This window comes from Myodes glareolus, chromosome 6 (assembly GCF_982192425.1).
Source record: "Myodes glareolus chromosome 6, mMyoGla1.1, whole genome shotgun sequence".
In the NCBI taxonomy this organism is placed as follows: domain Eukaryota; kingdom Metazoa; phylum Chordata; class Mammalia; order Rodentia; family Cricetidae; genus Myodes; species Myodes glareolus.
The window spans coordinates 16,856,451-16,883,238 of NC_142031.1; the positions used below are offsets into that span (position 1 = coordinate 16,856,451).

At 41.2% G+C, this 26,788-nt stretch overlaps 1 protein-coding gene across 6 annotated transcripts in view; it reads right to left on the reverse strand.

Annotated features, from left to right (window-relative positions):
• The window catches only part of Eif4g3 (eukaryotic translation initiation factor 4 gamma 3), a 230,731-nt gene that overhangs the window by 81,763 nt on the left and 122,180 nt on the right, over window positions 1-26,788 (reverse strand). For 5 of the 6 annotated variants that reach the window (XM_087906998.1, XM_087906999.1, XM_087906997.1 and 2 more), the window contains 2 exons: window positions 17,379-17,487; window positions 11,034-11,843 (listed from right to left, as the gene is read on the reverse strand). In XM_087906998.1, the coding sequence (XP_087763124.1) occupies window positions 11,034-11,843; window positions 17,379-17,487 (919 nt within the window). The remainder of the gene's footprint in view (window positions 1-11,033; window positions 11,844-17,378; window positions 17,488-26,788) is intronic. The other variant, XM_087906995.1, reaches the window with a different exon arrangement.

Here is a 26,788-nt window from a genome sequence, read left to right on the forward strand (position 1 = left end):
TTCCTATTTTTATAACTACTTCCTTTTTCTGTAAACTTACTAGTTATGTCACATATCGAATATGCAACTCAGTTATTTCCCATAAGGAGTAAGACAATTTACTAAGATTTCGAAATCTTAGTTTGCTTTTCTTTTCAACTGGCAACTGTTCTGTATAGGTAATTTTTATTTCTTATCTCCGGATGTCCTTTTTGGCAGGACAGAATACTCAATTCTACTAGCTATAACTTTATTCAGAGATTTCTCCAGTGAGTATGTGCTACCTTTGAAAACTATGCCATCAGGGAAGTTGAGAAGGATAAGTGCTTCTGTCTTACACATGGCAGAGACAATTGGGGGGAAGACATAGCCCTGAAAGTCAGGAGTGGCCATGTCAGATTTAACTAACTGTAACACTTAGAAGGCTGAGGAGAGCAAGCCCAAAGACAACTCAGGCTACAGAGATCCTGCATCTAAGCAAGGAAGCACACCTCCCAGAAGAACTGCTGGGTGGGCGAGCTACAATTTTGTTCTAGTTACAGATTCTGAGATCACAAAGAAAGGATATTAACAAACCTTCCTTGGGGAAGCCTACTAGTAGGTTCATTTCTGTTGTTGATAGGGCTACCCTGATGGACAGCTGAATGGACATGATACGGTGTACTGTAACCGGTGTCAGACAGCCTTCTGGAGACAACTGTCATGACACAAAACTGAAAGCAGGGGCATCTGATTGACACAATTTTGACCAACTGTTTAACATTTTAATAAAGTACTAAAATACTTGAAAACTCCCAGTAAAATTTCAGGGAGACACTATTTGATAGCTGATGGTGCACATTGTTAATTCCAGCATTCAGTGGGGTATAGAGAAGGAACATGTCAGTCTACTAACTAAATAAAAACTAGCCTTCACTTACACAGTGAGTTCATGTGAGAACCTGGTTCAAAAAAGAAAAATTTTTTCCCTTAATTTTTGTTAGTAGATGATCAGACAGTTTACTCCTTATTTTGGAAGGAGGGATTTAGGCACATGGAAAAAAAAAAAAGAAACCAACTTTATCAAGGTGTGGGAAGTGGGTGTGTACCACAGAACAGCAACAAAAAATGTGTGGAACAGACAGAAACATGATTCCTATTTCCAAGAACAGAAAGTTAGTAATTTTAAAAATTATTTAATTTGTCTGTGTGATTATTTCTTAGCCTACCTGTGTGGGTTCTGCGGCTCTAACTCAGATCTCCAGGCTTACACTGAGGCATTTCACTCACCCTTGCACAATTATGCTTGAATTCAGCTATTTTGTATTGAGAACTAAATTAGAATTCTAAGTGCAATGAGCCTTTGACAGTATACATGGTTCAGCTCTTACAGCAGAAATCAGATTCTCATTTTTCTCTATTTTATCTGTTCCGACCAAACCAAGGTAGTCTCAGGTTTGCCTTCGCTTCCATTTATCCTCAAAGTCCCAACCTGCACTTAGACTTGATGATAAAGCAGGTGTGTTTTGTACCAGTGCCCTTGCTCGTGCTCTAGGGGTGCCGCTTTGGAATCCATCAATCTATGTCACAGAGAGCTCACGTCCCTGATTTGCCACACCTGCTGCATTAACAACCATTTGAAACAGTCTGCCTTCCTGCTGCTCCTGGAAACAGGCCGTGTGGTTCATCCAAACGTGTGTGGTTGTTTTAGGTAACTGATGTAGTAATGAAAATGTGTACAATTTGTATTTAGGTAATTTAAAATTACTCCATATGAAATCGCAAATGTACTTATTTATAAAGTAAAAACAAATGTATAAACAATCTCATTTTTCCTCTGATCCAAAATTTGTTCTGTGTAGGGCAATTTATTTATAAAGCAAATATAAAGGCCAAAAAGGTTAAGGTAATTTTGACACAGAATAAGCAGTTAGAGGGCTCACATCATGTGACTAAACAGAATAAAGAGACAGAAAAAAGGAGCCGGAGGTCACTGGTACACACTCAGAGAGGAGTGTAATGGAACTGTCCCTGAGAGCAGAAATGCTGCCCCAGCTCAGCATGGACTTTCTAGAAGCTGACCTCAGTCCCTGAGTGTGCCCAAAGCACAGCTGCTGGGCTCCAGGTCATGATGGGGCCATAGGACTGCCATTGTAGCAGTTAGTCACCCATCATCAAACTGGACTCCAGCATGAGCAGCTGGTTCTGGAGTCGTGTGTTTAGCTGGTCACTGCTGCATCTGAGTGTGTCTCTATGGCCTGCAGTCTGGGACAGCAGCAGCATGAGGAACTCACACAGGTCAAGAGCCCCTCTCTTTCTTCATTCACCCCATTCGGTCTATCTGTCTGGCAACTGTGGCTATTTCCCCAGACCCTTCTGGCTACATGGCTGAGATGGGCATTAACTTTTCATTTCACAGACTCTCCTCTCAATCCACGGTGCTTGCATCTGTTTGGGTGTCAGAACTGACTGAATTCAATGTCCTTGTTCATCTCTATCCTCAGAAGTAGCTGCGACATTCGCTGAGTTTAATCACGAAGTCCTTCAGCCTACATTCTTACCAGGCACCATGTTCTGCTTCCATCTCAGGACTGTTTCAAGTAACAATTTCAGATGACTGGCCTCTTGTAGTTTTTATAGTTTTAAAGGAATTAATTCTGAAATGAATTCACTTAAACAAAAGTGAAACCACCAAGGTACTTGACTTAGGAACCCCCTTCAAGACCCTCCACATAAGCTCAAAATGTAGCTTCTATTTGGATATCAGATCCATTTTCTGTTCGCCATAGTTCATTGTGTCCTTGCTATTCTTCGCAAGCTTAAGGGTATTATATGAGTTTAAGCATTTTTATGGAAAAGGATTTATTTTATTGATCACATCTAATACAGACGCTTACTGGAGATGCAGTAACAAATAAACCAACAATCAAAAACACATCTAGGGCAGTGCCTGCTTAAGTCTTTGTGCCACCCAGCTAGAATTTGTTCAGCACAGTTTTAAAGCAAGGAAACTATATTACACAGAGAACAACCTAGGAAGTAAAAGACGGCATGGGAATGAAAGCCCAGAGGTTTTAACTACAAACCCTTGTCCTTCCTATGTATCTCACAACTTTGCTTTGTTCCTGTGAAAGTTCCTTAGAATTCCACCTGCACTTTGTTTCTTCACCTCTGTAACTTGTAGAATTGGGATAGGGAATGCATCAAAGGAGAACGGAGTGAGGAATATGTTTTGTCTGTTGGCTGATGACAGGTATGTCAAATCATTAAGCAAATTAACAGTTTGCTCCAGCACACTTAGTGAGAACACAGATCACAGCAGCGAGACCTTTGGCAAAGTCTGCATATTATTACAGGACTTCACAGAGTACTTTTGTGCTTCTTTTACCATCATCAAACTGACTGCAGCTTAAGGTAAATCTAGTACAGATGCAGACATATGGATCTTGACAGCACCAACTTATAACTGAGAAGAGGCTCCAAGACAAATAACTAGCTTTCCCTCTGCAAAGTTCTTCATCTCTAAATGAGAGGGTTCCTGGGAACATGGAAAAATGTCCCATTTGCTCATCTGAGTCCTGGGGCCTACAACATGCAGGCTGCGAAGACCTTCAGTCAAGCAAAGCTTCACAAGCCCGACACACCCCAGTGGAGGCTACCACTTCCATGGCTCTTCACCTTGTCCTTCCTGGAATTTACACACTTATCTCTACAGAAAACCAGTCAGAGGAAAGGAACGCCAGTCTCTTCTAGAGGTCAAAGGTAAGCAGATTAATAAGATTAATATGTTACATGCAAATGAAAATCACCTAAAAAAATAAAATGAGGTTATTATTCAATTTAATCCCAGAAATACTATAAAGTGACATGAATGAGGATTTAATAATGTTCATAGTTAGGCCACCAGGATTCTTGGCGTTTTGTGACAATATAAAATTTGAGTATTTTCTCCCCCTGCTCTAGATTGTAGGTAAGAAGAGACAACCAAAAAGGTATTCGAACTTATTTAAAAATAAACACCGGGGCTGGAGGCACTACTCGGGAGGCAAGCACATGACTACATACACAGGACTCCAGGTCTATCCCAGCACCTAACAACAAAAACATACGTGCCGACAGTTGTCAGGAGGCCTGTGCTCCATCACTAGAGATGCAGAGAATGTCAGCACCACTTACTGCAATTAGAGCTGCTCAAATGATTCTTAAACCAACAGTATTAAATTACAAATCTAAGAAAGTAAACATTTTCTGCAATCCATTTATATGAAAATTTGACCTAAGGGGTTTGCAGTAAAGCCTGCTGACTTGCACTTGAGCCCCTAAACCCATAGTGAGAGGAGAGAACCAACTCATAGAAAGTTGTCCCTGACCTCTCTCTCCTATGCACTCTAAACTAAATGTATTAATCAAATATGACAAGATATAAAATAAAAATATAAAAATTATGTATGTATACATATATAACTAAGAGAATATATATATGTATGTATGTATGTGAAACCAATTATACAAAATAGTTGGGTGGAAGGTAGGCAACTTGGTTACTAACGTCCTTGAGGCTCTGGCATATTTTATATAGAAGACATTTCGGCGAAAATACATTTCAAGATGCCTGAGAAGAAAAAAGTGGGAAAAGGGGGCTGGAGAGATGGCTCAGAGGTTAAGAGCATTGCCTGCTCTTCCACAGGTCCTGAGTTCAATTCCCAGCAACCACATGGTGGCTCACGACCATCTGTAAAGGGGTCTGGTGCCCTCTTCTGGCCTGCAGGCATACACACAGAGAGAATATTGTATACATAGTAAATAAATAAATATTTAAAAAAAAAAGAAAAAAGAAAAAAGTGGGAAAAGAGAATGTTCTCAGTCACAGAGGTATACAATAACACACTCTGAGGAAGATATATTGAATGCATGGATGATTAAAAGATGCATACATGGAAAGTTATATAGGCTGAAGAGGGAGCTGGGTAGGAGCTCAAGGGTCAAGAGAAAATGGTTCCACAAAAGCAAAATGACACAAGGACCCGTTGCATGCATAGGAAGCCGGGCATTCATAACTTTTCCAAACACTGCCTTTCTGAGTTTGAGCACAAGGACCACTTCTAAGGTGGCTTTCCTGGCCCATCCAGGCTCCCCATTTGTGATATCACTGAGTGTTGGTGGCTTTAGAATACTCAGCAGCTACCTCAAGACAAGGCTCTCAGACTTAGTGAGATGGAACTAGTACCAGTAAGAATTGTTTGGGAATCATAAAATCTGGGGCTGTACTTTAGGTAGTCAATCAATGGTGTAACTATAGTAACCTATTTCCCAAATTTTCAAGCCATTGCTCCCCTAACACATTAGAGTTCCTGTCCAACTGCTTGCTTTCCCAACCCCTGACAAGCACTCCACTTTGTTCTGGATGTTTCCTAGAAATGAAACCATGTAATAAGTGCTCTTTCATGACATTTTCAAGGTTCATCTTTCCAGGTCTGAATGGAGGATTCAATATGCTCCAGCATACCTTCTGGTTTCTTCTGAAGCAGAGCAGATGCCAGCTTAATGTGCTTATTGCAATGTTAAAATGACATAATGTGTACACGAACCTTTAATCAAAGTCACATCTCCATAGGGAATATCTTAGAAGATGTTGCAATGCAAGATTTTTCAGGAACTAGTCCTGGTCCTGGTAGTGCACACAGCATTGATCAAATAAATCACTTAGGAGGCAGAAGCAGGCAGATCTCTGTGAGTTCAAAGTCAGTTTGGCCTACACAGTAGCTTCAAGCCAGCCAATGGTACAAAGTGTCTCAGGGTCCTGTTTCCATTTTTTTCCCCAAAAGGTATCAATTTCACTTGTTTTGTAAGATGCACACTGAGGTACTATCAAATAACTGACAGACTGCTCAGCAGGCATACGCTGAAAAGTAACACACTTTTGCTGTAGGACAGAGGTCTTGTACTTTGTAAAAATTTGTCACTTGTATTTTAATAAAACGCTGATTGGCCAGTAGCCAGACAGGAAGTATAAGTGGTGCGACCAGGCAGGAAACAGAGACAGGGCAACGAGAACAGGAGAATTCTGGGAAGAGAAAGCTCAGTCTGCAGACATAGAGGAAGCAAGATGAGAACACCCCACTCCACTGATAAAGGTACCAAGCCATGTGGCTAACATAGATAAGAATAATGGGTCAATTTAAGATGTAAGAATTAGCTAATAAGAAGCCTGAGCTAATAGGTCAACCAGTTTATAATTAATGTAGTAGACCTCTGTGTAATTCACTGGGACAAACGGTTACGGGACCGGGTGGGACAGAAACCCCTGTCAACACACGTTACTGTAACAATTTTCTGAATGAATAAACACAAACTTATGGCACAGAAATGAGAAAGGCTATGGCTCTGGTGTTTCAGTTATTCACCTCCACACATTACTGCTGGGGGTTAAACAAAACCAAGAGAAGCTGTATTTAATCATATACTACACCCAAAATCACAGGTCCAACTTTAGGTACTGACTAGTTTTATATCAATCTGACACAAGCTGGAGTGTTTTCAGAAGAGGGAATCAGTGTGTGGGACGTTTTCGTGGTTGATGATTGTTGTGGGAAAGCCTAGCAATGACTCTACTAGTAGACAGGTGGTCCTGGGCTGCATAAGAACACAAACTGAGCAGGCCAGGGGTAACTTTCCTCCATGAACTCTGCATCAGCTCCTGCCTGCATCTTCTTGTCCTGACTTCCCTGGATGATGTACTCCAAACTCTAAGATAAAATAAACCCTATCACCTGCATTGCTTTTGGCTGTGAGGTTTGTCAGGGCAACAGAAACTGTGGCTAGGAAGCTTTACAAATGGTCTTCATCATGAACGATCTCCAGGTTCCGGAGCCATGGTCCATTTGTGTAGACGATACCTGAGAGGTCTGAAAAAAGTGGTAATTCAGAGAACCATCGAGTAAAGCCCAGGAGGCTCAGAGTTTATTGGACAAGAAAGAGGCCAGGGGTTAATACACATGACTGTAGCATTACAAGACTGTCAGAATTCATGAGACTAATAACAAATGTACATCTTACCACATACAAATTAGATTCAATGATCCTACCAACATAAAGAAAGGAAAAGGCAACAACCGCATTAACAGCAAGCATCGTATCTTAGGAAAGGCTTTATAAAAACACAACAAAATGATTTAGGGATTCCAATGCAATTACTAGGTCCTATTAATATGAAAGAGATCATCTGGAGGCTAAATGACAACTGCCGCAGCAATGACTGAAAAGATCCAAAAAATAGTGTGGCGCCTCACAACTGGAATCCTGGGCAGGAAGATGTGTGTCAGTTAGAAGCCAGCCTGAGCTCACAGTGTTTTCCACAACACCCAGGAATATAGTTTAAGGTATCTCAAACATACACAATCAAGTAGCTGTAAAAAGAATCCAAAAAAAAAAAAAAAAACAAAACAAAACTGTCTCCGTGAGACTATGCCTCACCACTACTTGTTTTGTCTTCTTTGAAGCAAGGTCTTGGTTCTTACTATGGAGTGGCCCTGACTGACCTAGAATGTGCTATGTGGCCCAAGATGGGGGCTCTGACTTGCAACACCTCCTTGTGTCGGTCTCCTGACTGCTGGCCTTACAAGCATGCATCACCACATCGGCTTCTATCCAGCATTCCAGCATTACAGAGATTTAAAGGACATGAAGTAACACTAAATTTTCTCTCATAATTCCTATTCTTACACAAGAACTTAAGTCTTCATCACTTACTAAGAAAACAATGACAAAAGATGTACACTAAAGGAAACAAGTTTGTGCTTTAAAGCCCTTAGAAACAGTGCTGTGGCTTCTGTGCAGGGTGAAGACAGCAATGGAAAGCTGGGCATCATTTAAAGACAGGGACATTATATTAGACTGCCTGGAAGAAGGTATGTTAGCAATGGATCTGTGACAAAGAAAAGTTATTCTGAACAAAGAATCTGCCTACTCACCGAATGCATAGCTAACTGCTTATCCAGTGTTTCTGTAGCTCACACTTGGGTAGTCATAAACAGTGGGCAGATGCACCCCATGAAGATCGGGGGGAGCTAAGCTACTAGACAAGTGTCCATGATTTCCCTGTAGTGATTGTAATGGCAGCAATGGGAAAGACACTTTAAAGCTTTGACAAAGACAAAATGACAGTGACGCCCTCACTCATCCATCTCTAAAACTGCCCAGTCTAAGTCTGGAAGAGCGTGTTGAAAAGCATTGCTTTGGAAACTACTGTGTGATGTGGGCCACGATAGGCACAGTGGAAATCCCTGTTCCCAAGACTTTGGAACACAGGACTCTAAAAGAAGGAACAAGAGAGATGATGGGCAGCAGTGTAGAGTTTGGGTTTGTGCCTTGGTCCCAGCAGTGAAATCTGGCAGTGACATATTCTGGGGAAGTGGAGCAAAGGCAACAACAGGTAAGAAATTCCTAAGGCAGCAGTTGACCTTCACTAGCAAAGCTGACTTCTTTTTATTCTCTGAGAGTGTAATACTCTTTTCTCATAGCTGAAATTAAGGAAGCATTACTGAATTGTTCATCCTGCATCAAAATATTCCCCTTGTATGCAAGTCCAAACCAAAAAAGAGCACAAACAGCAACTTATTAATGTCTTCCAAACACATACTCTGATTTCCTCAGAGGAAATGAGCCTTCGACTTTGCAGCATACAGAATTGGGAAAAGCAATACCTCTCTTCACTGGACAGATTTAATTCCTGAAAATTGGTCACAGGCACTGCCGCTGCCCCGATGGGGGAAGGAGAGGATGGTGTGTGGTCACTCCAAAGACTTTACACTTTTACATCATGAGATGCTCAATCTCTGAGGAGATGTGGACCCACATATAAACATAAAGACTTCAAAACGATGGACAACCTCAATCAAAACAGCGGTTCCTACACCGAAAGAACAAAGTAAGGGGGAAAATGGGCTCCCCTCCACCGTACTCACAGTCAGGGAAGGCTTTAGTTACATCCAACATCCAACCCATGCTTTGTTACCTAGGACTTGTGACAATGCCAACAGAACCGTGCCAGATGGACTTACTGACAATCTATAATCACAAAATTTTACCTGAAAATTTATAAACAATACAGAAAAACCACACTAAGAGCAAACGTTAAAGGTTAACCAAGTATAAAATAAAGTCGGACAGGGGTAGTGCACACCTTTAATCCCAGCACTCACGAGGAAGAGGAAGGTGGATCTCTGTAAATTCAAGGCCAACCTGGTCTATAGAGTTAGTTCCAGGACAGGCACCAAAGCTACACAGAGAAACCCTGTCTTGAAGGCAAGTGGAGATGGAGACAGACTTCAAATTATCATTTGCTCAAAGTTACTATTGTTTAAAAAAGGAAAATTAGCATAAATCATGTGTACGGATGGCATTCCACAAAATCAATTTCTGGGTGAAAATAATTTTTTTTTCTCAGTTTGGAAACTTACTATCAAATACACAAAAACTAACGGGTGTGGGTGTGTATGTCTGTGATCCTAGCGTTTGAAAAGTGGAGGCAGGAGGATCAGGAGCTGAAAGTCATCATCAATTACACAATGAGTCTGACGGCAGTTTGGGCTCTGTGAGACACTTTCTCAAAAAGCCAAAAGCCAGAATAAAGATTTCCAAGACCACAAAGGAATATTCACTTAGCAAAGGGTCTGGTGATCAAGTTCAATCAGCATAAAAACATCTGGCTACTCTCTGACACTTGTTTGAGTCTAGAAAGACAGACACAAACAATTTTCACTTTATATGGACAGTCATTTTTTAACTCGAATTATGTAGAACTGCAGCATCCTGATGTACCCAGGACCCCCACCTGGAACAATGCAATGAAGTACAAGGTCCACTTTGCCAAGTTTACCTGTTAAACAGTCAGAACAAACCAAGTGGCACCTGACTTTTCAGCATTAGGAACTGCTGATAACTAAAAGAGGTGCCTATCAACCACAGGGCATACTCATTGCCCATATGAACCCAATGTTCTAAGGAAAGTGGTCCAACTGCCGAGTGCACAGAGCACAAACCCTACAGCCTAGGGCAGTGCTGCAGAGGACGATTGTGCGACTCAGATAGCTCAGCAGTTATACATTCTAAGCTGCCACTGCACAGTCAGGTGAGAAGTGCCAGGGAAACTTTGGTGTTTGATAAAAATTTCAGGCTGGAGAAATGTCTCAGTGGTAAGGAGGACTGGCTGCACCTACACAGTAGTTCATAACCATCTGTAACTTGGTGACACCATCTCATCACACACATGCATGCGGTATACAAACATATATGCAGGCAAATCTTATACTCATAAAGTAATCTTAACATTTTTTAATTGATAAAAATTGAATCCAATTATCAGACCTAGGTGATATTACATTAAAAAAGAGTTGGTGAAGACTGTAAGAGTTTCAGAACAAAAACGAATATAGAAAAACTTAAAGGTAAGGCAGGAGTGGTATACAGCCCTGATAGCCCAGAAGTCACTTTGTAGAGAGAGTAGCCTCCTGCCCTGATTCCTGAGTGCTAGGATTACAAGTGTACACTATCACTCAAAGCCAGTGAAACTTAGAAAAGAAAAAGTGAAAGATTCAAGTATCTAACAAACAGAGCTGTTTTTCTTCTTCCCGAGCAGCTGTGACCTGTGAAGTCCTGAGGGCTCGTTCCCTCAACAGCTCTTCATGGCACACGTTTAGTTGTGAACTGGTCGAGAAGACAGGATTGGGAGCTACAGACCACGCTGGTTTCCATGCCAGCTTCAAATAACAGAACGAAATTCTGAGGAAATGAGTTTAAAAACAAAACAGAACAACAACTCAACATGTATAGAGACATATACCTTGGAGGCAATTAGTGTATTTGGGAATTCTCATTTGCATTTTTAGACAATGGAGTAACTCTTTTGCAGGCTGTACTAAAAAACAAGCACACCACTGAAGAAATCAGACTAGGAATTTCTGCATTCATTCGATGTTTCTGGAAGTCAAGGAAAGTAGCCAATTAAAAAATAACTCCATCACTGCCTCTTCTTCATGGTTAGCAAGCATAAAATCATTAAGGGCAGAACAGCTTACCTGGGGCAGGGCTCCTTCTTGAATTTAAGTTCTGAGAATCCACAATCTCTTCTGTTTTCCCAACTACTTTTGCCTCGGTTTTGCTCAGAGTCTCATTTCCATCCTCGCCAAGGCAAGTTCTCACGCTCTCTCCCTCTTCAGCGACTCTCTGGACCACAGTGGCAGCAACAGGAGAGCGAGCAGAGCAGGCAGAAATGACAGGAGTGCAAGGAGGAGAAGTTGGGGGAGTTGGAGGAGCTGGTGAAAAGGAAGGCAGCGTGGAAGGGGTAACAGGAGTTGGGATACAATCCACTTTCATTTCTTCCTGGGGATATTGCAGAATCTCTAATTCAAGAGTCAATGGCAGCACGTCCTGTTTTACCATGTCCACAATGCTTTCCTTGGCAGGCAATTTTTCACCAACTCCATTCATTTCATTAATTAGATTAGTACTAGAAATCAGCTCAATATCGTGAGGTGCTACACTACAGGGGTTCTTGCATATATCACTGTCATCTGTTAGTGAAGGGGCTGATGTAGCTGTGCAAGATGTGGGGCTGGGTACAGGAAGTGTATCTTCTTTTGAGGGAGGGTGTTCACACTTGTCCTGGAGAACAGTAGTGAACAGTGGCTGGCTGCTCAGGGTAGCGGAAGTGGGGGAAGGAAGTGGAGGAAGAGTGGCAGGTGATGAAATCCGAGGAGGCTCTGGGGTAGGCCCGCCTGCAGTAGTCTCAGGCACTTGGCCTGCTTGCTCTTTCTTCTCCCCACTAAGGACAAGCCGAAGGACTGCGGAAGGAGACTGGAACACTGGATCTGGTTTTGGTTTTTCTTCTGAGGAAAAAGAAATAAAGAATTTAAAGAATAATTTTGAATCACAGACTACATAGTACCACCTTAGACCAAGTTCACGGGCAGCAAAACAGAGACTAAAATCTTAGACTCCAAAAATACTGTCCTGTTTGTTTCTAGCTACGCTTACTAGTGTTTCGTCTCCAGGTCACATGACACTTATTTTCGAGGAAGAGAGGGAATCACAAACGAGCCCACAAGGAAGTCTCATAAAAACTAAAGTTAAATCTTTCCCATTGTGACATAGTCTTACTAGGTACCCTATGCTCATGATCCTCTTGCCTATGGAATTCTGGGATTACAGGCAAGTGCCATCCTATCCAGCCAAATTCAACCACTTTTTACAGTAAAACTTTTATCTCTTCTATATTTTATTCCCTGTGACTATTATAAGCACAAAACTGTCTGGGCATACCAATTTAAAGACAAATAATTAGGAACTTGTTATAAATTCCATTTTAATGACCAATAACATCAAGCACTTGAACAAGGAAGACAGTTTAAAAACTCACTTCCATTTCTCAGAACAGCTTCTAACCAAAACAACAGCGGTGTGGAAACAGAACCAATTGTTTAAGTAAGCACTTCCAAAGAACCAAAGAGAACCAAAGTTAAAGATCAAATAAATCAATCTGAGAAAAAGAACACTGGACATCTCTATGCGGGAAATATTATATAAAAAACAATCTGTGTACAGAAAAAGTAAGATCAAGAAAGTAGGAAATGATAACCATAAAGGTACTACAAGTAAAACAAAAAGGAGTGCTAATCAACGTGACTATCTGATTCCAAGCGAATGACTCGGGAATCAAAGGGTGAACAGCTCCCTGACATTGCCGCGTGGGCTTCCTTAAACTTCCAGCTCTCCTCTAAGTGAAGGCTAAGAGACTTTCCTTTCAATGCTGTATCCCAAGCATGGCTACATGGCAGTGATGTCTGTGAATGAGACCACAGCTACCCATATCAAAACGGAACATTGAAAGGTCAATGAATTGGCAGCTTTGGAATTCACTTATGTGACAGGCATGGAAGCTAAGGCATCTGTGAGAGTCAGCATTTTCTCATAATTGTAAAGTAAGAACAGTCAGTGTTCACTGTCAAATCTCTCAGATTAAGCTGCCAGGGCAGAAACCAAAAATACATGGGAACCATAAGCGTTCATTATATATGTGTGTGCTCTCTGTGCATCTTGTTTAACAGATATACATTTATTACAGCTCTGAGTAATTCCCATTTTGTGATCGCTAAAAAGGTGCCACGGTCATTTAGTAGGCAGAGACCAAAAATGGCAAGCATCCTCCACCTGAGGGACAGACCTGTCCTGAATGCTAACAGAGCCCCAGCTGGGTAAATGGATAAAGTTACAACAGTTTCTGAATGCAGAGGAAATGTCTCCAAAAATCATTTCGACTGACTGTAGAGAGTGTTGTACCCTTGTTTCAACACACCTGACTAAAGGAAGCATCCCCTCAGGAAACAGAAAGTGCCCTAGTTTGCATACTGTCAGAGAAAAACACTGATAAATATCTTAATGCATTTAATAGTTTTTCTCTTTAGAAACAAATGCGGACTATTGTTTATCTTTATAAAATGCTAAACAAAAGAGAAATCGTACATTTGTCTGTAACATTTGACTTGTTAGCTGTTCATGAAAGAATTCTGAGAAACCAGATTACTAATGGCAGTTGGTATTTATTAAGCACCTAGCAGAAACTGAGTTAAACAGCCTGGATACATTGTTCTTCATTTCTTAAAAGCACCTACCAGGATAGAGACAACTGTTTGACTAGCAAATGGTTTAAGTTTGATTTGAAAAGTCCACATTTTTCCAAGCAGGGTGGAAAGGCTCATGCAAAATAAAAGCAGTTAGATGGCTCAAGCAGGAGGGGACATTCTGTTACCCAGTGCAAACCCTCAGCAGTGGCATGTCCATTGAAAAGATGAAAGCCAGCTCGTGGGGTACAGCACACAGGTCTGGTCAGGGAGAGGAGTGACAATGCAGTCTCCCTGTGCAGCCCCGAGCCTGGGACTACGTATGTATAAAGGCAGAGATCTGCCTGCTCCGACCAAAGCTGTGTGTCAACACACTGGGCTCACAACTCTTAATAAATGAGTGTATTCCTCCATACTTCCTTCTCCTAAAAAGAATTTATAGTTTGAAAAGCATAAAAAAAAAAAGTATAATCACCGGCGGTGGTGGCACACACCTTTAATCCCAGCACTCAGGAGGCAGAGGCAGAAGGATCCGTGACTTTCAGGGCAGTCTCAAACATTTGCCAATGCACCCACATCTGTATCACGTCAGATCAAAAGGCTTTTATTTAATTCAAATTTCCTCTACGCAAACAAAACAAAACAAAGCAAAACACAAAACCTGAGTGGATTCCACATCTTCCCTTCTTGAAAATATAAAAAACATGTATTTAAAAAATCTTAGCATTCCTTTTCCTTGAACAACTACACGTAATGCTGTTACTAGGAAGGTCCGGATGATCATTATTCAACGTGCTGTAGAGGGTTTACACCTGAGCACAGCTGTGCACGAAGTAAGCATCATCATTATTTATGCCCCCGCAATACTTAAGCATGCACGGGCAGCCCATTTATGGAGTTTCTCCAATTGTTAAACAGTCTTTCTTTTATGCTATCTATCCAGTGCTTTTTGGGCCTTCCTCTTTATCTTATCCTGTGTACTCCTCCAAGCAGTGCAATCTTCGGCTACTTGCCGTCATTCATTCTCAAAACATGGCCAAATACCTCAAGCGCCGTTGGAAGTTCCTTCCTTCTATAGATGGAGATGTTACTTAATATCATCACTGCATAGCCTATCTCTTCATGTGATGCTTAGAATCCCCGAGACACGCCATCTCAAGCACATTCAGCTGCTGTCTGAGGAGTGCTTCATTGTCCAGGTTTCAGAGTTGTAAAGAAGGCAGCTCAAGACAAGTGTCTCATGTACTTGTAATTTTTGTCGTTGTCTCTTGATGACCAAACCTTTTCTAGTGCCTGGAATGCAGCCTTCCCTACCCCATCTGTCTCTTAACATTTGAAATAATTCCCTCCTTTAAACTGAGGTTTCCTCCCAGATAGACAAAGCTGACTGCTTGCTTGAGGTTCTGATTCTTTATTACAATGTTAAAATCTTTGCGTGCCCTTCCCATGTGTTGTGTCTCAATCTTCTCAATGTTTACTTTCATACAAGGTTTTAACTTACTTCCACTACTCTATTTACCATGGCCTGCAGCTCATTTGGACTTTCAGCAAGTAGAGAGTTCTATTGTTAGCGAAATGCGAGTTATTGATTCACACACCACCTAATGCACACCTGTCTCCTCATTCTCCTGGGCTATTATTAATTCCAGGAATATATTAAAGAGCAGTGGTGGGGATGCATCCCTGCAACACTCCTACGATTGTCTTAAACTAATCACTTGCTTCTCTAGACTTTGATGGATGCGAAGGTATCTTTATAGGCATTTTCGAGTATTCTTATGATTGTCTCTGGGTACCTACAGAATCTCATTGTTTCCCAAAGTCCTTTCCTCCAATGCTATCGAATACATTCCTGAAGTCGAAGTATGCAAGAAGATATATTTAACAGACTTGTGCACGGACATGTTTAATTTGGCCAGCATAATTCTAAAAAGAATCAATTACATTTGTACAAGAGTGCACTAAAATTTTAAAGGAAATCTCCTAAAAAGTAATTGTTACTAAATGTAAACAAACCAAAACAAACAAACAAACAAACAAAAAAACAAGAGAGATGTCTGCTGCTAGTGTTTTGCAGCCAGCTGTGGCAGCACACGGCTACAAAATCCCAGCACCCCAGAGGCAGCAGGACCACAGTATGACATCAGTTTGGATTATATCGAGTTCCCAAACAATCTGGCCTTCGAACCAGACCCTGTTTTCAAGTTTTTGAGACAAAAAAATAGTTTTCCCCAACTAACAACAGCCTCTGCTAAAATTCAGCATCAAGCTACCATGAGCCTTATACAGTTCTGCCAATGATGTGACAGCCTTCCGAAGCATACCACCTAAGGGTTTATTTCTTATCTTTTGGGTTAAAAACTTATGAAAGTTTTAATGCCACTTGTCAATACTCATGGGTGTGTGCTGTGTCTTGTATTTCACATTATCTTTTCATCTTGCTGACAAACTCTGAACTGGAGAGGCACCTATCCCAGCACTCAGAATCCTTAGGCAGGAGACTCAGGATTTAAAGACAGCTTGCACTACAGAGCAAGTTCTAGGCTAGCCCAAGCTACAGTGTGAAGACTATTTAAATAAACCCACCAACAAATGGAAAAAAAAAACCCCACAAATTAGATAACTTAAAAGTCCACGTTTCCACCTTATGTGTAATTAATTTGTGAAACAAACCCTCTTAAAAATTAAAAATGCAATCATGCTAAAATTAAGTATTTGTTAAAATATTTCTTTTTTTAAAGATTTATTTATTTATTATGTATACACCGTTCAGCCTGTATATATGCCTGTATTCCAGAAGAGGGCAACAGATCTCATTACAAATGGTTGTGAGTTACCATGTACTTGTTGGAAATTGAACTCAGGTCCTCTGCAAGAGCAGCCAGTGCTTTTAACCTCTGAGTCATCTCTCTAGCTCCTGTTAAAATATTTTTATCTTAAGGACCATCCCAAGTATCTTTTAAACAATTATGTTTTAAAAATATATTTAAAATTAACTAGCTCTAGTGAAGAGACTTGGATGAAAGCAGTCAGCACAGAATGGTCTCTACTCACTGGAGAGTGAAGCGAGAAGCAAGAGAGAGCATACTCCCTGCTCCCTCCTGAGAACTAGTGCTGACTTCAGCGAAGGTACAGCTAAAATCTAGTTCTCAGGAAAGAGAAGACTGCACTTTCTAGAACAAAATTTCCTTTAACGTTCAAGTTTCTATCCCAAAAAGTATTATATTTGTTCTTAACAAACAGCTGGCAGCTCCTGCTCCTGGTCAGAGCGCCATAGTAGGGTTCCTGCATCAGCAACAATGGCTATCATTTAACCAAGCAGGTGGGAGATTTGCCCCCAGTGAAGAAAGTGGGAAGTGCAGGTGAGAGGCTTCAGCAGGACATCACAGCTGCCTGTGTCGGCTTCCAGAGCTCCAATTGCTTGCTCTCTAATGGGGTTTGGGGCCCTAGAGATACGTTATCTTCTATAAGAAATAGCAACATCCCCTAAAAATGAAAATATGAACCTGTGCTGTTCTTGTAAAGTAATATATAGAGAGAGATGCTTTAATTAATCTCCCCACACAAACATTGTTTTTTTAAAAAAAACAAACAACAGTTGAAGGCAGCTAAGCAGTTACTTACACGTAGATACCAAGCGCGAGGCAGGTGAAATGCAAGATCCTTTCCCCTAGTATACTTTCTAACTTAGATTTGCTACTGAGTAGGTATCTGAGTAATTCTCAGGTATCTGATGGAATACCGAGATCAATGTACTTAATAAAAGAGACTAAAGATAAAGGGAGGAAACAGTCATACACAAACCTTGCTTCTGGTCGCTAGCTGCAGTGACAGGGGTGCTGGCAGCAAGATGAGCGCTCTCCACAGTCCCATATACCACAGGGCTGTGCTCGGGGACCTGGCTGGGCAGCTGCTGGGATTTGAAGTACAAAAGAGGGTGATAATGAGCGCATGAACACAAAAACTAGCAACATGGAACTCAAGCAAGGAGGGGAGACAGAGAGAAAGAGGTCACAAAATTAAAAGAAAAGCAGGGTGGGGAGGTAACACAGGGCAATTGAATAAAAGCAAGGGCGAGAAAGACAGAGGCAGCAGGGAGGGGGAGGAAAAGAGATGATTACTATTAACCACAGCAAGAGCAGACAGCACAGGCATCCACACATCCACTCCAGGGTTCCTTTCAAGCACTCGCTGACTTCTAGCAGTAATGGCTGCCAATGGAACAGGATGCCACAGTGGAACAGATCTTAACATCCTCCCAGACTAACTAAAAGTTTTGGTCAGCTTCACTTCATCTGCCCAAAGCAGGGCAAACCGAGAACATGAAGACTTTTAAACCCAGTAACTGACTTGAACAACGTGGAAAAAGTCACGAATACTATCAATGCCACTGAGATCTCAGACGAACAGCAATCGACAAAGCAGCTCAAGGCACTTCCACCTTCTCAATAGCAGCAGCTTTGGAGATGCTTCAAAGAATCAGAAACCTAAGTAAAGTCTCTGGCTTCTCAGGATGATGAGATACTCTCGTTTTACACTAGGTCATTCTCTGGGACTAAAAAACGCCTATCAAAATTGGAGCAAGCAAGTCAAGGAAGGTACAGTCATTGTGCAACTTAGAGGAAACAGAATTACATAAGAAAGGACAGACACACTTATCTGTAACCCATCGGGACCTGAAGGTCACACGAAAGCCACAAAAGAAAGCAGTGTCTCTCCTTGGAGATCTAAGGCCCATTTCTGAAAGCTCAGTATCATATACTGAATTCTACAAGGACTGCCACAGAAGCCCCACACTGCTCTATGTGAGGGCTAGTAAAAAATATTTTCAGTTCAATGTCTGCCTTAAGCTTCCTAAAGGAACTATAAATGGAAAACATTGTTTAAAATATGTAACAAATGATGATACTGTCTATACACAGCTATATGTGCAAGCAGAAAACATAAGAAAGGAGATGATGCTACAATTTTGCACATGTATTAGACTGTGAAAGTGTTCACACTGCACAATTATTTGCCAATGATGGCTATAAAAATTATGCTGAAAGATAAAGTCACTATTTTTATTTTGATCTACAGAGAAACAAATGCCAACTACCACAATTGTCCAGAATTCTTATTTTCAGGGAAAACATGTTAAATAAGAAATTAGGAAGGCCTCAAACCAAAACTAAAAATGTTGATTTTGTTCAATTCTATGGGCTAAAAGCAGGTAAGGAGAAAAGCAAGGACAACAAGTTACTTAGTGCTTATTAAGCAATCTATTTCACAGGGAAGAAAGCTTTGCACAACGTGTTATTATTATCTGAAATTAAATTATCTGAAAGAAAGAAAATACCCACTACTTCAACTGCCCTGAAGATCAGGAACTAAAACCCAAGTTAACAAAATAGGAGTAAATAGCTGAAGACAGTAAACAGTAAATCTCTCTAGCACACTGTGACTAAGGACTTTAAAACAGTATGAATGGAGAAACTAACTGGAAACAAAACTCTTGGTATACTGCCGAGGTTGATTCTAAAGTCCTGAACTCAAGCAGTCCTCATTTCAACTTCCAGTTAGGGTGATAGGTGTGTATACACTCTTGATTGTTCCATAGCTGGGAAACTGATCCCAGGTCTCCGACATGGGCAAGCATGCTAAGATCTAGAAACAAGCATCTTAAGAAAGGCAGATAGAGAAATGGATCAGACAGTAAAGCTGTCTGTCACATAAACATAAAGACCTGATTACTTGTGTAAAGTCTGGATGTGGAGGCATACACCTGTAACCTCAGGGGAAAAGGGTGGCAAGGTAGAGGCGAGATCTCAGGAGCTCATTGGTCAGCCAGCCTGGCTAAATGGTTCAGTTAGAGACTAAGCCACAAAACAATGAGGTGAGGAAGACATACTACTGGCCTCCATACTTGAGAACCTGAGTTTCAATCCCCAAAGCCCATGTAATAAAAGCAGAAGAAAGCATTCCTATAATCTCAGGTGGTGATGGTGGGAGGGGCTGGTGCCACTGGTGGATACCTCAAAGTTCACTGACTGTCCAGTCTTACCTAATCCATGAGCTACAGGTTCAATGAAAGCCTGTTTCAAATAAATAAATAAAAATAAATAAAATAAAGATGCTTGGGCATGGCAGCACGTGCCTTAATTAATCCCAGCATTTAGGAGGCAGAGGCAGATGGATCTCTGTGAGTTTGAGGCCAGGCTGATCTATGGAGATAGCTCCTGAGGTAGCCAAGGCTGTTGTTACACAGAAAAAAGACCTATCTCAAAACACAGAAATAAAAGCAACAACAACAAAGGGTAGATAATAGTGAAACAAATGTTATACGAATAACCAATCACTTTCTTATTGGATTTAAGGTCCATTCCATAAGATGGAACCCATACCTGAAACTGCTAAAGTAGCCAAGAATCTGAGACTAGAGAGACCATAGGTCCTTTGGGAATATCTACTACTATACTACTATTCTACTAAACAAAGCAATCAGACCAACTCCTAATAACATACACTGCTATACTCATAGATGGGTGCTCCACTAAGCCCTCATCAGAGAAGCTGCTTCTTGCAGCAGATAGAAAATGAAACAGAAACAGAGACCTACAACTGGACAATGTGCAGAGAGTGAGAGATTTTAGAGCACCCAACCCTAAATGGTATGTCTTCATCAATCCCCTTTCCCTCCGAGATTAGGGATCTATGTGGAATATCCACAAATATTGGAGAAGAGTAAGAGATACTGGGTGACACCAAAAACTCCAAGGCAGACTCATGTCCAGGAGCAGTTGACCAACACAATGGAGTCCATTTTATTTGCAGGCAGGCAAGTTTTTGTTTCAGTATTTTTGTCTTATTGTTGTGTGTGTGTTTATGTTTGTGTGTGTAAGAGATAGAAAGCGAAAGTGAGCACACAAGTACTCAAGAGAACATGGAAGAAGTTGGGTGGAGAGGAAGGAGAGAAGATGGGGGTTTGAGGGAGAAAAAAGATGATAAAAATAAAAGAAAAAATTAATAAAATAAAAAAGTAGACTGATTAAGATAAGGTACCCAACATTGTCCTCAAATCTCTACACACTCACATGATGGCAACTTGCACAATTATGTACAATACATGCATTAACAAATACCACATACACTTAGGTGCACACATGCACACTGATGAGCACACCTATACACATACTAGGAGCACACAACTGAGATGACATCTTGAGTTAGCAGAAGTTCTGAGCCCAAGTACCCACTGGGAAGGTGTAAACCCACAACCTTTGAGGACATGCTGCTAATGGTTCACTGTGTAATGAAGATCCACTAAAGGGCCTATGCTACCTTATACTTGAACATTTCATACCTGATAATATTAAGAAAATGACAATATTAACATAGCATATGCTTTTAATCTCATTCTTCATTAGTTTTAATCTAGCATAATCTCAATTCAATCACCATGAGCCTAACAGAGGAGTCCTCTATCTTCCCAAACCACAAATAATCATAAACTGCTTCACCTAGCAAGTCATAAAAATCAGAAGTACACAAAATACGGAGACTCTAATATGACATCTGGACCCATGTAAAGAAACTTAGTTCTACCAAGAATCCATGTATGCATTCACGGGTCCCCCACCACTAACTTCAGTCACATTCCCTATCAGTAGAAATGATAATGTCGGAAAGGATGACTTGGATGAACATATGAACAAGAAAGATGCTAGGAAGTCACAGGTACAGATCAGGGTTAAGGCAGCAAATCTCTCCACATTGTTTCAATGGTTTAATAGTCTGTGCCAATGCTAAATTCTATCCTGCTAAACCTTGCTAAGATCCATGTTGTCACGAATAAGAGGAAACACACACACACACACACACACACACACACACACACACACACACACAGTGAAAGGGGTGTTTAAATGAGGGCAGTAGATCAACTTCCAGTAACACAGGATATGACTTTGTTTTCTAACTTCTGGTTAAGATGATCACTCTTAATGAGAATTGAAGAGTCTACGATTAAACTTCGGGACCCAGGAGCAAATAACAGAAGGCCTGTGCCCAAATATCAGAGGAATTCACTCCTGAAAAGCAGGTTAAACCAGGTATAGGCTCAATCTATATAATCCAGCACCGAACAGATGCTGAGTTAGGAGGCTTACCACAAATGCAAGCATACCAGGGCTGTAAATCTAGTCTCACAAAGCAAACAGACAATGACGACAAAAGCATCTAATTATTTCCTTGCTAGACAAAGCAAGTAGCCAACATGGCAGCATATAGCTGCCCTGCACTTGGGAGGCTGAACAAGAGATGTATGGGTGTGAGCTGGGCTGTGTGATAAGAATCTGCTTCAGGAAAAACAAAATAAAAGGCAACAGAAATCTGAAATTGTTCTCAATATTTCTTTGCACAATTGAGTTCTTTATATCACAGTCCACTGTTTCTGCCACGAAAGGGTTACTGCTCTCAGTATTCCGGCAGAGGGTCAGCATGTGTGGCACAGGGTGGACTGGCCAGGTCTGGATTCACCATAATATTGAAAGATATACATTTTGAAATAGTTGGGACAGAAGAAATCCAGAAAAACACCCAACACTTCAATATGCGAAAATATAGGTTGGTGCCCATGAATCCCCTGCATTGGAACAGACATTTGGTGTCATGCACAGCTGCTTCTATGCTAAAATGTTCCAACCTACAGCACCAGAGACAATGCAGCAAGATTGATTTTAAACCAGCATAATCTCCATTCAATCACCCATGACAGAAAACGTTTGCCCACCCTATTACTAATGAGAGGAAGGCAAAGACTTCCAATAGTTATGTACAAATAATCAATAAATCTAGGGCATTCACTGCCCAAATCAAATACCACTTCAATGTCACATATTCTATCTTTTCCAGATTTACCTGGTTTTCCTAAAAGCCCATTCAGTAACTTTAGAATAATCCTCATATAAAATGTCTCACATATTTAACATATACAGATCCAGAGAATAAATACGTACAGACTTCACCAAGAAACATCCAAGTAAAATAGCAAAATAACAGCACATTTAATGATGGAATTAATTCTTCTATGAGGAAGAAAATATGCTTCTTCCATAAGTGAGACAGAATTACCCACAATTACACAGCTGTGTTGACTGTGTACAAAACACTGGGAACCCATGGGGAACTAAGACTAATGCTCCACAAATTTATGTACCCAGTATTTGGTCAAAGGAAATAAATACCAAGATAAGAAGCACAAAAACAATCACCAGAATTCACCTGGCTATCAATGTGACACTGGGGGGCCAAACAGTATAAAGAGACCACAATCAGGTCTTACTGTATGAGAAGCCACATCTGGAGATGTAATGTAAGGCTGAGAGAGAGGGTGAAGGAGAATGGGAGGTGCTGGGACACCTACAGGAGGAAGTGCAGGAAGAGGAATTCCAGGCAGAAGGGAAGTTCATATGGCTGAATTGTCAGTTTATGAGGGAATAAGAGGAAATCCGGAAGTGCCAGCAAGCTAGCAGAAGGAGGCAGCCCAGTCAGAACACAACAGGAGGACCTACAAACTATACCTGGGGTTTAGGTTTTGATCTCCACAGCAACGAGGAAGAAAGGAATGGACTTTTACCATCAATGTGACACAATGCAGAATTCTGCTTTAAAAACTAACTCCAGTTCCAGGACAGCTAAAACTGTAATAGAAAAACCCTGTCTGGAAAAACCAACCAACCTACCAAACAAACAAACAAAAACCCTAACTCCAAGGGCTCAGCTATTACAATCCTCTGTTGTTCCCAAGGACCATATGGTGGCTAACAAATGCTGTGGGACAATGATCTTTTTATCCTATCACTTGTATTATTTTTAATAAAATGCTGATTGGCTAGTAGCCATGCAGAAAGTATAGGCGTGGCAATGAGAATTATGGGAAGAAGTGTAACATGATGGGCTGGCTTGTATGGGTTTCTGTCCTCCCCAGTTCCCCACAACCGGCAAGCCCCAAGAAAATCACACAGAGGACTCCTTAAGTTATAAAGCTGATTGGCCCATTAGGTCAGGCTTCTTATTAGCTCGTATGACTTATATTAACCCATTATTCTGATATATTTTAGCCATAAGGCTCTGTACCTTTCTCAGTGGGGCAGATCACATCCTGCTGCTTCGGTGATCTGGGCAGGAGCGGGAGAAATCAGCTTCCTCCTTCCCAGAATTCTCTTGTTCTCATTGCATCATTTCTACTTCCTGTTTGGTTTTCCCGCCTATACTTCCTGCCTGGCCAAGCAGCATTTATTTAAAACATGATTGACAGAATACAGACAATTCTCCCGCACCAGGAAGAAAACTTCAGTCCAGCAGTCATCACCCAGACTCAAAGAAAGCCAGTCACAGAGCAAGCAAGACCAGACTGGCCTCCAGTTCACAGAGTCTCCTGCTGGGATTAAGAAAGTGTGCCACTACCACCCAGCTAAAAGGAAAACATTTAATTGAGGTGTGTAGCTTACAGTTTCAGAGGTCTAGCTCATTATCATGGTGGTATATAGGCAGACAGGGTGTTAAAGAAGCAACTGAAGGTCATGGGAAATAGACTGTCTCACTGGGCATGCCTTGAGCTTAAAGAAGACCTCAAAGCCCATCTCCACAATGACACACTTCCTCCAACAAGACCACACCTATTCCAAAAAGACTGTATCGCCTAGTAGTGCCACTCTCTTTGGGGACCATTTTATTTCAAACCACCACACCAAGGAACCCAGAACTCTTTAAGAATGGCCATAATGCAATATGGAATGGTACACACAAACACTTCCTAACCTAGGAGTGGCTACAGAGATACTGACAGCAGCAATAAAGTGACAGTATTCTCAGCACAATTAGAGACCTGAGGACTGGAATACATGGCAATACCTGTGCAATCGTAGACAGGGCGGGGTGGGGGTGTGGTCAGAGCAAAGCCCCAAAATACAAATCCTTAAGGAAAATCTAGACTGCCCAGTGTAATCGTCCCACCCCCCTTTTAATCCTAGAACTCGGGAGGCAAAGACAGAAGTATCTCTGTGAGTTCAAAGCCAGCAACAGCAACACAGAGACCCAGAATTAAACAAACAAACCAAAAACAAGAAATGTTAAACATTTCAGACTACAAACATTCAAAAGCTTCTATGTATCAAGAAGGGCTATTAATAAAGACAGAAGGAGACTATGAGACAGAAGAAAATATCACTGTTGTAGTTCCTGTCTGTGAAGTTTGATGCTGGAAACGAGATTGCCAAGGCAAGAGTGTAGTGGGTGGGGCAGGATTGGGTCATTATGTCATCGGGGCTCCCAAATGTACTCAAGTGTGAAGAGTGGGAATATGAGGGTCTACTGGGTGTGGTGGCTATTGCTATTAGTCCTAACCCTTACCTCATGAGTTGAGGGCCAGGCTGGTTTACACAGGGAATTCTAGGCCAGAGAGGGCCTCATAGTGAGATCCTGTCTCCTACTAAAATAAAAAACAAAACAAACAACAAAGAAAACCCAGCAAACTGTTGAGGAATATTAGTTTAAGAGTGTGAAACTTATTTATGCTGTGGGGTACTTGTTTAATGATGCAAAGATGTATTGCATTCTTTTATGCTACATTTGTTTAACTCTGTGAAGCTGTGTTACTTTGCCTGTCTACAACACCTGATTGGCCTAATAAAGAGCTGAACTGTCAATCGCAAGGCAGGAACAAGGATAGGTGGGACTAGCAGGCAGAGAGAATAAGTAGGAGGAGAAACTCAGTCTCGGAAAAAAAGTATGTGGAGCAACAAAAGGAAGAGAGGAAGATATTAGGGGTCAGTTACCCAACCATGGAGTAAGAAGGAAAGAAATATATATAGAATAAAGAAATATGAGAAGCCCAGAGGCAAAACATTGTTAAAGAGAAATGGAATAATTTAAGTTAGAAAAGCTGGCTTTAAAAAAGGCCCAGAATTCCCAAGTAAGAGTAAGTCTCCATTCATGAGCTGGGTGACAGGCCCCCAAAGAGAAAAGAAAGAAAAAAAACAAACAAAACAACAACAACAACAAAAAAAAACCCAACCAACCAACCAAAAAACCTACAGAAAACAAACTAGCAGTTTTTTTCTCCTCCTCCTCCTCCTTCTCCTCCCTCCCCTCCCCCTCCTTCTTCTTCTTCACTAGTAGGTTTGTTATACACGAAAACACTCCCTTCAGAACTGCCAGTCCTCACTCTTATTGATTGGATGGAACCTCAGACTCACCCCTGCCATGATCCTGGAAGCCCTGCTCTCTCTCGTTTTCTGCCCCCCTCTCTCCCAACCTCACCTGCTCAGTCTCTCCGAAAAAAGAAAAGGCACAAACAAACAAACAAACAAACAAACAAACCACTTCTGCACTCTTGGCAGTTATTGATGAAGCTGCCAGCCATCCAAGTCCCCGCCTAAGCACAATCAGCTTTTGATCGTATTTGAGCACAAACTCAGCTTGTAATCGACACATCATCACCCCTCACCTACAATCTATACAACTTTCCCGCCCTGGCCTCAGAGCTCAATTTCTCTGGCCTCGAACTCTGGGACTGGAGAACCCACACAGGAGTTGCTTTGTTCATTATACCTGTTGTTAAACTATTTCAGTTTGGCTTGATCTGGCTTACTGAGTCAGTGGAGAAACTTATTAAAGGGGAAGGGACACATCGACCTTCTGCCAGAAAATGATTAAGCCAGAAGTAAACATTCTAGGACCAAACTGTTTTCACAATCACAAGTCAAACAGTCAAAACTACACAGCGAAACCCTGCCTTGAAAAAACAAAAACAAAACAACAAAAGAAAAAGATGCTAGTTGCAAAATAGTTTTCACAAACCCAAATATATGAAATGTATGCAACTGTGTTGATGCAGACACATATAGTTAAAGATGTCTGAACAGACAACGTCATGGGATTTCCCCTCACTGTTACACCAGTGATTTATCATCAGGAGAAGGATAAACATAAAACTGTATTTTGTTTGTGCTTTTTGTAAAAGCAGGTCTATGTATCCCAGGCTGGCCTTGAACTCCCTAGAGAGCTGAGAATCATCTTCCCAGTTTTACATACTCTGGGCTTAAGGGCATGTGCTACCACGCCCAAGTAAGTTGTTTTAATTTTGTACATTTAATATAAGTGACAGATTAAAGATGCTGATTCTTCACATCTCTGTACATCAGTTTCTGAATACTACCATCTTCACTATCACT